This window comes from Mustelus asterias, chromosome 17, assembly GCF_964213995.1.
Source record: "Mustelus asterias chromosome 17, sMusAst1.hap1.1, whole genome shotgun sequence".
Taxonomy (NCBI): Eukaryota; Metazoa; Chordata; class Chondrichthyes; order Carcharhiniformes; family Triakidae; genus Mustelus; species Mustelus asterias.
In genome coordinates, this window is record NC_135817.1 from 71,888,144 (window position 1) to 71,900,878 (window position 12,735).

Genomic DNA, 12,735 nt, shown 5'->3' on the forward strand with positions numbered 1-12,735 from the left:
TGGCAGTGAGCTGCCTTCTTAAACTGCCATAGTCCATATAGTGTGTGCTGTTAGAAAGGAGGTTCCAGGACTGTGATCCAGCAACAGTGAAGGAATAGAGAAACAGTCCTAAGTCAAGATGATGTGTGGCTTGGAGGGAAACTTGCAGGTGGTGGTGTTGCCATGTATTTGCTGCCCTTGTCCTTTCAGGTGGTAGAGGTCGCAAGTTTTGAAGGTGCTGTCAAACGAACCTTGGAGAGTTGCTGCAGTGCATCTTGTAGACGGTACAAATTGCTGCCATTGCATTGGTGATGAAGAGAGTGAATGTTAAAGGTGGTGCATGTGGTGCCAATCAAGCGGGTTGCTTTGGCCTGGATAGTGTCGAGCTCCTTGAGTGTTGTTGCAGCTGCACTCATTCAGACAAGTGGAGAGTATTCCATCACACTCCTGACATGTGCCTTGTAGATGATGGACGGGCTCTGGGGAGTCAGGAGGTGAGTTAAACTCTGTAGAATTACCAGCCCCTTTCATCCACAGTGTTCACACACAATCCACCTGTCTTTGTGCAGGAGAAGATAGGCCTCAACAGGAGGAAGAGGGAGGAGATGGGAGGTGGAATGGCAGAGCTGAGGAATCTCACCCAATTTGAGCGGCGTTCTGCAGAGCTGGCAGGGGAGTTCACAGCCCACACCTGCACAGAAGGCGAGGTCTGTCTCCCCAACACCAGGTGGGGAAACATCCATTATACAGAGACAACATGCAGACAATAACTGGGATTGATGTATAGAATGTTTGAGCCAGCGTAGGCCTAGGCTCTCTTTTCTCCATTCCAGAAATGAGTGAAAGCCAGAATCCTCGACAGAAGAATACCCCTGTCCACTGGCCAACTCAAAGGAAGAAGAAGATGTTTCTCATATGTAGAGCCATGACTATATTCACCTGCACCTTCCACCAGCACAGAGACACACATCAGTGGGTCATAGATCTAGAGGAGGCTCGGGGTCACTCTCTGATGGTCACCTCATGGGCACGTGTCCACAGCAAGCGGAAGCAGTGAGAACCAAAGTCTCTGGCACTTAGAGGACCTCTAGAGTCCAAGCCCCAGTAAATAAGTCTGTCAGATGGCCAGCCTCTGCAATGGGTGCCGGGACAGGTGCTGAGGATGCGAAGAGAGATGCCGGGGGAGATCAGGCAGAACTGCCAAAAGCTGTCAACCGATTGAGGTGGAAGATGAAGGAGTCGATCTGCCTTATGTCTGATGTCGTAGCTCTGACATGCAAGCCCATTAGAGTCTCCATATTAAGGCTGGTTCTGCCTTGGAGAACAGGCCCAGAGATGGCACACATCTCCTACCAAAACTGCTCCACCACATTTTACCCTCTCCCGCCACCCACCAACTTCCTCATCTCTGTTAACTGTCGGTATTCCCTCTTACCATCAGTTCCCCAAGTTCTCTCCCCAGGACCCCACAGATCGCACCTTTAAACCATTCTACCCCACCCTTCCATACTCCCCCTTGTGCCTTGGTTCCCGATGTCGATCAGTGGGATACTCGACTCGCCTTTAAGCCGCCATGAAAGTCAGGAGAACAAGATTCCAAACTAATTTCCCAACTTCCGGAAACCGACTTTTTGACTGGCGCCGAATCTCACGCCCCTGCCTGCCTCAAATCCCACCACTGGCGAGAGAGGAAGATTCCACCCAGCATGTTAGTAAATCTCTTCTGGGTCAGCAGGATTTGGAAATTCATGAATTAAAAATAAAGAATTTGAAATTTCTTTTTAAAAGTGGAAATTGATGCAGAATAAAGAACGCTGCATTAGAGATATTCAAAAATGAGCTTAGGTCAATAGAAAGTTGATGTAGTGAATAGAAAAGATGAAAGAACAAGTAGTATTGATAAAAGACAAACCAAACATCTAAAATATAAAATTATTTTCAGAATGTTTTTGTTTTAGTTGACTCAGATATCTCCGAATGCCTGGGTAACTTTTTACTTTTATGTTAGGGCCTATTTCACCCCCCACAGTATTGGGGAAAGTCATTTGAAGTAATTTCCACACATTTACAATCTCCTAAAGGAACATTACTACAAATTATGGCTTTCTCCATGACCACCATTGACATTCCTGTATGATTTCTGGTCAAACAGAGTTGTAAGGCGGAATACTGTATTCCCTTGAAGCATTCCCTTTAATTGCAGGACAATCTCAAAATTATTGTTACAGTCAAAAGATGAACAGTGCACAATGCCATTATTTTCATGTAGCATTGTACTTTATTAGGTTGACTACCTACAATAATCGAAGTGTGAAAAGAATACTAATCAATTATGTGACCAGTAGATGGTACTTTGTAATAAATTAAGCAGAATATTTGTATGTATTGACAATCAATACATTGATTTTTAATTTTCCCATTAATTAACCCACGCCGACACTATAGTTAAGAAAGCACACCAACGCTTCTATTTTCTCAGAAGATTAAGGAAATTTGGCATGTCAGCTACGACTCTCATCAACTTTTACACTTGCACCATAGAAAGCATTCTTTCCGGTTGTATCACAGCTTGGTAAAGCTCCTGCTCTGCTCAAGACCACAGGGAACTACAAAAGGTCGTGAATGTAGCCCAATTCATCAAACAAACCAGCCTCTCATCCATTGACTCTGTCTACACTTCCCGCTACCTCGGCAAAGCAGCCAGCATAATTAAGGATCCCACACACCCTGGACATTCTCTCTTCCACCTTCTTCCACCGGTCACGTACCAACCGACTCAAGAACAGCTTCTTCCCTGCTGCTGTCAGACTTTTGAATGGACTTACCTTGCATTAAGTTGATCTTTCTCTACACCCTCGCTATGACTGTAACACTACATTATGTTTTGTCTGTATAGCGCGCAAGAACCAATACTTTTCACTGTAAATACATGTGATAATAATAAATCAAATCAAAAAAATCCAACAAGTTCATTTTGCCAACATCGCAAATTTTCCAAATATACATTCGACTAGGTAATATTAATATCAACTATTTAATACCTTAAATGTCCAGGTACGACTACATTTTAGTGGGTAATAACTTGGGTAATATGGACTGGTGATATTGCCTTCCAATCTCGTCCCATCTGTTGAAATTATGGTGCTTTCAAGTCCTAAGCAAACATAAATAAAACAATTTTAAGTTTTATTTAATATTATTATCTGCCTCCCACATTTAACTCAAGTTCCCATGGAATGTTTCATCTTGGTGTCCAGGCAATTTGAATTCAGACCAAGATTGCTCAAGCAACTTTGCAGGATTATTCATAGCCGTTTGTTAATTTGTTTTTTTTTAAAGTGTTGTTGACAGACAGAAGAATGTTGGCTAGGGCCTTTTTCACTTAGCACTATGGCCCTTTTATGTCCACCTGAACAAACAGACAGAGTCTCAGTTTACCGATTTATTGGAAAGATGAGGGAGTGAAGCTGGTCTACATTAGCAGTGCAAAATGGGCTGGTAGTAAATCAGCAGCCAATCTTTAATAGCTTGTGAGTTCCTTTCCTCTGAAGTTCACAGAATTCTACTTGAATCTCTCTTTGAAGATTCATTTCCTAACTCATTGTTGCTTTTACTTGATTTGCCATTATTTTCCAAGTCAATGCAGAAAAAAAGGCAGAGAAAAAAAGATCAGCTGTTACTTAACTAGTTCACCTCTGTTATTTCCAATGATGCATCACTTCCTCTACCCACTTCACCTCTCCCAGTACTACACTGAAGTGTAACTAGGTTCTGCTCAAGTCCTGTTTGAATTTAATGCCAGCCTGAGGTAAATTTGGTGGCAGGTAGGGAACCTGTCACCTTCCCACTTCCGCTCTGGCAAACAGAAAATACAGTAGAATCACCTTGTCGCTATTAATGCCCAACTACAGGCCTCGTCCCACCACCACTGGCATTAACCCATACAGGGAACATAACAATCAAACCTATGCAAGCTCCCAAGGACTCTCTCATTCAATTGCACTCACTGCCTGATTGAGGGACATGACACCAGGAAGAGGGGAGGAGCACTGAGACCCATCCCATGCCCATGCAGCCGAATCCCCTCCCACTATCAACCTACCATCACTCACCTGTGGTCTAAGGTCCAGCTTCGATCCTAGGCTTTGGGTGGATGTCGTACTGGCAACAGCCACCATCTCACCATTGGGGCTGCTAGCCAATAGAGATTCTGGTCTCTGATTGCCTGGCTGCTCTCAGCAGGCAGGACCTCTGCACTGGGGTCCTTGATCCTAGGGAAGGCCTGCCACTGTCCTCCTAAGTGTCCTAAAAGAGGCAGTGCAGGGCTCTCATTGGTCCTCATTACCCATTGGCTCCACGCTAGAGTCTGAATTGTTGAATGGTTTGAAGAAGGAGATAGATATATTTCTAATTTTTAAAAAAGGGATAAGGGGATATGGGGAACAGGTAGGGAAGTGAAATTGAGACAGGAGAAGATCAGCCATGATCTGATTGATTGGCGGAGCTGGCTCAAAGAGCTGAATTTGCCCACTTCTGCTCCTAATTCCTATGTTCCTATATTCCATTAAATATCACCCCAGAAATTGAATTCATGTCTTCTGACTCAAACCAAAGTGCTGCCCCTCAGCCAAACTGACACCAAAAGAAGCTGATCGGTGTCAAAACAAATAGGTTTTTATCATGTTTGAAGTGAATAATCAATTTATTTTGAAGAAACACTCAGTGGAATTGAAAGGAGTAGATAAGGTGGAGGGCGAGCTGCTTGGATCAGACAGGACAGTATCTTGCATTTACTGATGGACTTGAAAGACCTTTTGCAGGAAACACACCTGCTGGCAACAAGAAGGCAACTGGGCTCATTATGTAAAACCAATTATCCTGGAGTTTACCGGGATTAAGTAGGGGCTCAGCATTTATCTGGATTAGCACAGATCTCCGGCTCAGTAGTTAGCACAGCTGCCTCACAGCCCCAGGGACCCGGGTTCGATTCCAAACTTGGAGAACTGTCTGCGTGGATCATAGAAGATCATAGAATCCCTACAGTACAGAAGGAGGCCATTGGGACCATCGAGTCTGTACCAGCCACAATCCCACCTAGGCCCTATTCCCACAACCGCATACATTTAACCTACAAATCCCCCTGACAATTTGGTCAATTTGGCATGGCCAATGAACCTAACCTGCACATCTTTGGACTGTGGGTGGAAACTGGAGCACCCAGAGGAAACCCATGCAGACATGGGGAGAATGTGCAAAGTCAGCGGCATGGTGGCACAGTGGTTAGCACTGCTGCCACACAGCGCCAGGGTCCCCGGTTCAATTCTGGCCTCGGGTCACTATCTGTGTGGAGTTTGCACATTCTCCCCGTGTCTGCGTGGGTTTCCTCCGGGTGCTCCGGTTTCCTCCCACAGTTCAAAGATGTGCAGGTTAGGTTGATTAGTCATGCTAAATTGCCCATTAGTGTCCAAAGCACCCCCCCCCCCCCCCCCCCCCCCACCCCCACCCCTCCCAGCAAACCTCACTGGTGTTGCCAGCAGTCTACCTGGGAGGCCCTTCGCTCACAAGCACTTGGTACCCAATAAAAGTGCCTGACATTGTTGGGGAGGGGGTACCACTGAATGTCACACACCTCCCTTTCCATCCAACACCCTTACCCACCTCCTTGCCCATGACCCCACCCCGCCCCACTTGCCTCTCTCCGGGGATCCAGTGATGATCCCTGCTGAATGTTGCTGTATTACCAGCAGCCACCACTCCCAGAGGTGTTGTCAGTACTGGAGAGCTGCTGGATTCTGATTTGTTGACAATTCCCAGGATTTCCACTCAATCAAATGCGAGGCCTGAAGTTATCCAGGTAAGTGCCAATTTGGACTGAAATAGCACTGGGCCTGTGGCAAGACAAAGTGGTTCTCTAACCAGTGGGCAGCACGGTGGCACAGTGGTTAGCACTGCTGCCTCTGAGTGTCAGGGACCCGGGTTCAGTTCCGGCCGCGGGTCACTGTCTGTGTGGAGTTTGCACATTCTCCCTGTACCTGTGTGGGTTTCCTCCGGGTGCTCCGGTTTCCTCCCACAGTGCAAAGATGTGCGGGTTAGGTGGGTTGGCCATGCTAAATTGCCCCTTAGTGTAGGGGGACTAGCCAGGGTAAATGCATGGGGTAATGGGGATAGGGTCTGGATGGGATTATGGTCGGTGCTGACTCGATGGGCCGAGTGGCCTCCTTCTGCACTGTAGGATTCTATGAGTATTTCTATGAGTACAATGTTCTGGACTAAATTCCAATCACTCTCTCAGGAAGCCATTAGTACCATAGACAGCGGAAGGATAAGAAAATCAATGGTATATGTATTCTGATATATCTTATAAGTACTTCATTAGATGCTACACCTAAGCCTAGTCTGTGTAATGGTCAGTATATTCACATGGATAAACAGGACTTTACTCTTATAGATCTGGTTTTGCTCTGTCATCTTTTTTCCAAATTGATCCTGGGTTAAGTGATGAAATAGCAGGAAAATCCAATGGGCAAATCTGCAAGTTCCCCTCCAAGCCACTCGCCATCCTAACTTGGAAATATATCGTCATTCCTTTACAGTCGCTGGGTCAAAATCCTGGAATTCCCTCCCTAACGGCATTGTGGGTCAACCCACAGAACATGGACTGCAGCGATTCAAGAAGGCAGCTCACCACCACCTTCTCAAGGGCAACTAGGGATGAGCAATAAATGCTCGCCAGCCAGTGACACCCATGTCCCACGAATGAATTAAAAAAAACAGAATTACATGTGGCCTGGATGCAGCAGCATTAGTTATCTCACAGCGCACCTGACAATAAGAACTCTCTTGATAAACAAAAACAAGCACTGAGCAATCAAATCTGAGGTCAACTTGAAGATATTCGAAATTACATCAAGTGCTTTTCTTTTGACTAACTAATTTGGCATGCCCTGAATTCACTAGTTTCCCATTTCAATTTCCCATTGCACCCGTCTGGCAAAATATAGAAATTGAAACCTTTGCTTTGTTAGCTCTTTTCGACCACTCAAGTTCTAAGAGCTGAATTTTCACTGATTTAAACCAGGCACACTTTTCAGGAACGGATGAAAGCCCATTATTAATAATGAGTTCCTGTGTCCCTGCCCTCTTATTCTCAGGTGCTTTCCCTCATCTCCCACTCCTTTTGGGTGGCTACGTATAAAATTATCTTTTTTTAAATTAAATTTGAAAAGTTCTGCTCATGCATCAGCAAACAGCATTGGGCAAACTTACACAAATGTCAGCATTGTGTTAAGTCGGAAGACAAATGAATATAATCTGTTCAGGTCAAATTAAGTTAATTAAACAGAACTAGTGCATTAATAATCAGTTTACCTTATAGAATTATCACAACCTTTTTACATAAAAAACTAACCATACTGGAAACCATACGAGAAAAATGAATTTGGCCGCAAGGTGACCCGTTGTATTATAGAACGCTGTATTATAGAATGATTGTATGGATCTTACTAGGGATGTACCATGAATGAAGTTATCATCTTTGTGTTAAAATTGGGTTAATTTTATGTTGTTTATTAATGTTAATAATGAACTAGACAAAGAGGTCAGAGGTTAAATAACTTGCATCAGAGCTACAATGCAGACATGTGGCAAAGCTTACTTTCTTTAAGAATTGCTTCAAAGTAGCCATTTATTTCTTTTATTCCACGCACTCTGAGGGATTTGAATGACAGAAACATGCCGTTGCCAGTAGATACAAAGGAAACTGGGAAAGAAGCAAAGGGTTCGCAGACTCTGAAATTAATAATAAATTTCAACTTATTAATGACTTAAATAAGATACTGTAACATCAGTCATAGCTCCTATTTTAGAGATTCCTGTCAGATAGGAGGACTTCCATTATCTATACAACAATATACAGTAAATAAATTGGTTTCATACTATTGTACTTCAATTGTACTCTATACGCCTAATTATAAAACTCACGATACTGTATCCTTTATTAACCACACTCTCAAACTGTCCTGCCACGATCAATGAGTTATGCACACATATATCCAGGACTCTCTGCTCCTGCTCCCCTTATAAAATTGTACCCCCATTTTACACTGTCTCTCCATGTTCTATCAAAATGAATCACTTCATACTTCTCTGCATTGAACTTCATCTGCCACCTGTCCCCCATACCACCAACTTGCCTATGTCCTTCTGAAGTTCTACACTATCTTCCTCACAGTTCACAATACTTCTGATTTTTGTATCAGCTGCAAATTTTGAAATTGTGTCCTGTACACAAGGTTTAGTCCTTCAGCATATATCGGGAAAAACAAGGTCTCATTGACCCCCATTGAATCCATTTGAATTTGATTTGAATCCATCAAAGAAAGTCGTGTAATGTTGGTCGGAGGAATCAGATGATCTCGTACAGGGCTGCTTGGAATCGGTGGACTGGTCAATATTTTAAAATGCTGCGACTAGCCTGAACGAGTACGCCACTACAGTAACTGACTTCATTAATAAGTGGTAGCAGACTGTGTGCCAAAGAAGCAAATCCGTGTGTTCCCCAACCGGAAACCATGGATGAAGAGGGATATCCACTGCTTGCTGAAGTCCAGGTTTGAGGCATTCAAGTCAGGCGACACTGACCTATACAAGAAAGTCAGATATGATCTAAGGAGATCCATCAAAGATGCCAGAAGACAATACCGGACCAAGCTAGAGTCCCAGACTAGCCACACTGACCCCGCCGACTATGGCAAGGTCGGCAAGACCTAACGGGCTACAAGATGAAGGCATGTGAACTCGCCGACTCCAATGCACCCCTCCCTGATGAGCTCAATGCATTCTACGCCCGTTTTGAACAAGAGGTCAGCGAGAGCATGCCCTCCACCCTGGAAGCCCTGGATGAACCTGTACCTGGAGTCATCATTGCAGATGTCAGAGCAGCTTTCTTGAAGGTCAACCCATGGAAAGCAACTGGACGGATGGGGTACCTGGACGTGCACTCAGATCCTGCACGGATCAGCTGGCGGGGGTATTCACAGACACCTTCAACCTCTCTTTACAACAATCTGAGGTCCCTATCTGCTTCAAGAAGATGACCATTATTCCGGTACCTTAGAAAAACCAAGCAGCGTGCCTTAATGACTATCGGCCGGTGGCTCTGACATCCATCATTATAGAACTCATAGAAGAAAGAACTCATAGAAACCCTACAGTACAGAAAGAAGCCATTCGGCCCATCGAGTCTGCACCGACCACAATCCCACCCAGGCCCGACCCCCATATCCCTACATATTTTACCCACTAATCCCTCCAACCTACGCATCTCAGGACACTAAGGGGCAATTTTTTAGCATGGCCAATCAACCTAACCCGCATATCTTTGGACTGTGGGAGGAAACCGGAGCACCTGGAGGAAACCCACGCAGACACGAGGAGAACGTGCAAACTCCACACAGACAGTGACCCAAACCGGGAATTGAACCCAGGTCCCTGGAGCTGTGAAGCAGCAGTGCTAACCACTGTGCTAAAGTGCTTTGAAAGGTTAGTCATGGCACGAATCAATTCCAGCCTCCCGGACTACCTGGATCCACTACAGTTTGCCTACCGCCACAACAGGTCCACAGCAGACGCCATTTCCCTGGCCCAACACTCAACCCTGGAACACCTAGATAACAAGGACACCTATTTCAGACTCCTATTTATTGACTACAGCTCAGCCTTCCTATTATTCCAATGAAACTCATCTCCAAACTCCGTGGCCTGGGCCTCAGCACCTCCCTCTGCAACTGGATCCTGAACTTCCTAACTCACAGACCACAATCTGTAAGGATAGGCAACAACACCTCCTCCATGATCATCCTCAACACCGGTGCCCCACAAGGCTGTGTTCTCAGCCCCCTACTATACTCCTTATACACCTATGACTGTGCGGCCAAATTCCCCTCCAATTCAATTTTCAAGGTTGCTGAATACACCAACATAGTGGGTCAGATCTCAAACAATGATGAGACAGAGCACAGGAATGAGATTGGGAATCTGGTGAACTGGTGCAACAACAATAATCTCTCCCTCAATGCCAACAAAATGAAGGAGATTGTCATCAACTTCAGGAAGCGTAAAGGAGAACATGCCCCTGTCTACATCAACGGGGACGAAGTAGAAAGGGTCGAGAGCTTCAAGTTTTTAGGTGTCCAGATCACCAACAATCTGGCCTGGTCTCCTCATGCCAACACTATAGTTAAGAAAGCCCATCAAAGCCTCTACTTTCTCAGAAGACTAAGGAAATTTGGCACATCAGCTACGACTCTCATCAACTTTTACAGATGCACCGTAGAAAGCATTCTTTCTGGTTGTATCACAGCTTGGTATGACTCCTGCTCTGCCCAAGACAGCAAGGAACTACAAAAGGTCATGAATGTAGCCCAATCCATCACGCAAACCAGCCTCCCATCATTGACTCTGTCTACACTTCCCTCTGTATCGGCAAAGCAGCCAGCATAATTAAGGACCCCACGCACCCTGGACATTCTCTCTTCCACCTTCTTCCTTCGGAAAAAAGATACAAAAGTCTGAGGTCACATACCAACTGACTCAAGAACAGCTTCTTCCTTGCTGCTGTCAGACTTTTGAATGGACTTACCTTGCATTAAGTTGATCTATCTCTGCACCCTAGCTATGACTGTAACACTACATTCTGCACTCTCTTGTTTCATTCTCCATGAATGGTATGTTTTGTCTGTAGAGCACGCAAGAAACAATACTTTTCATTGTATGTCAGGGAAAGGCACTGATGAAAAGTGGAACTTTTTCAAGGAACAAATACTGGGTGTCCTTGATAGGTATGTCCCTGTCAGGCAGGGAGGAAATGGCCGAGTGAGGGAACCGTGGTTCACAAAAGAGGTGGAATGTCTTGTGAAAAGGAAGAGGGAAGCTTATGTAGGGATGAGGAAAAAAGGTTCAGATGGCTCGACTGAGGGTTACAAGTTAGCAAGGAACGAGCTGAAAAAGGGGTTGAGGAGAGCTAGGAGGGGACATGAGAAGTCCTTGGCGGGTCGGATCAAGGAAAACCCCAAGGCTTTTTACTCTTATGTGAGGAATAAAAGAATGACCAGGGTGAGGTTAGGGCCGGTCAAGGACAGTGGTGGGAACTTGTGTATGGAATCAGTAGAGATAGGCGAGGTGATGAATGAATACTTTTCTTCAGTGTTCACCAAGGAGAGGGGCCATGTTTTTCAGTAAGAGAAGGTGTTACAGGCTAATAGGCTGGAGGAAATAGATGTTCGGAGGGAGGATGTATTGGCAGTTTTGAATAAACTGAAGGTCGATAAGTCCCCTGGGCCTGATGAAATGTATCCTAGGATTCTTTGGGAGGCGAGGGATGAGATTGCAGAGCCTTTGGCTTTGATCTATGGGTCCTCGCTGACCACGGGGATGGTGCCAGAGGACTGGAGAGTGGCAAATGTTGTTCCTCTGTTTAAGAAAGGGAATAGAAATGACCCTGGTAATTATAGACCGGTTAGTCTGACTTCGGTGGTTGGTAAATTGATGGAAAAGGTCCTTAGGGATGGGATTTACGACCATTTAGAAAGATGCGGATTAATCCGGGATAGTCAGCACGGATTTGTGAAGGGCAAATCGTGCCTCACAAATTTGATAGAATTTTTTGAGGAGGTAACTAGGTGTGTTGATGAAGGTAGGGCGGTTGATGTCATATACATGGATTTTAGTAAGGCGTTTGATAAGGTCCCCCATGGTCGGCTTATGATGAAAGTAAGGAGGTGTGGGATAGAGGGAAAGTTGGCCGATTGGATAGGTAACTGGCTGTCTGATCGAAGACAGAGGGTGGTGGTGGATGGAAAATTTTCGGACTGGAGGCAGGTTGCTAGCGGAGTGCCGCAGGGATCGGTGCTTGGTCCTCTGCTCTTTGTGATTTTTATTAATGACTTAGAGGAGGGGGCTGAAGGGTGGATCAGTAAATTTGCTGATGACACCAAGATTGGTGGAGTAGTGGATGAGGTGGAGGGGTGTTGTAGGCTGCAAAGAGACATAGATAGGATGCAAAGCTGGGCTGAAAAATGGCAAATGGAGTTTAACCCTGATAAATGTGAGGTGATTCATTTTGGTAGGACTAATTTAAATGTGGATTACAGGGTCAAAGGTAGGGTTCTGAAGACTGTGGAGGAACAGAGAGATCTTGGGGTTCATATCCACAGATCTCTAAAGGTTGCCACTCAAGTGGATAGAGCTGTGAAGAAGGCCTATAGTGTGTTAGCTTTTATTAACAGGGGGTTGGAGTTTAAGAGCCGTGGGGTTATGCTGCAACTGTACAGGACCTTGGTGAGACCGCATTTGGAATATTGCGTGCAGTTCTGGTCACCTCACTATAAGAAGGATGTGGAAGCGCTGGAAAGAGTGCAGAGGAGATTTACCAGGATGCTGCCTGGTTTGGAGTGTCGGTCTTATGAGGAAAGGTTGAGGGAGCTGGGGCTGTTCTCTCTGGAGCGGAGGAGATTGAGGGGAGACTTAATAGAGGTTTATAAAATGATGAAGGGGATAGATCGAGTGAACGTTCAAAGACTATTTCCTCGGGTGGATGGAGCTATTACGAGGGGGCATAACTATAGGGTTCATGGTGGGAGATATAGGAAGGATATCAGAGGTAGGTTCTTCACGCAGAGAGTGGTTGGGGTGTGGAATGGACTGCCTGCAGTGATAGTGGAGTCAGACACTTTCGGAACATTTAAGCGGTTATTGGAT

At 45.2% G+C, this 12,735-nt stretch overlaps 1 protein-coding gene across 1 annotated transcript in view; it reads right to left on the minus strand.

Moving 5' to 3' along the window:
• The window catches only part of tmprss7 (transmembrane serine protease 7), a 67,280-nt gene that overhangs the window by 31,192 nt on the left and 23,353 nt on the right, over positions 1-12,735 (minus strand). The window contains exons 8-9 of the mRNA XM_078231900.1: positions 7,634-7,767; positions 3,021-3,133 (exon numbers count right to left, since the gene is read on the minus strand). Of these exons, the coding sequence (XP_078088026.1) occupies positions 3,021-3,133; positions 7,634-7,767 (247 nt within the window). The remainder of the gene's footprint in view (positions 1-3,020; positions 3,134-7,633; positions 7,768-12,735) is intronic.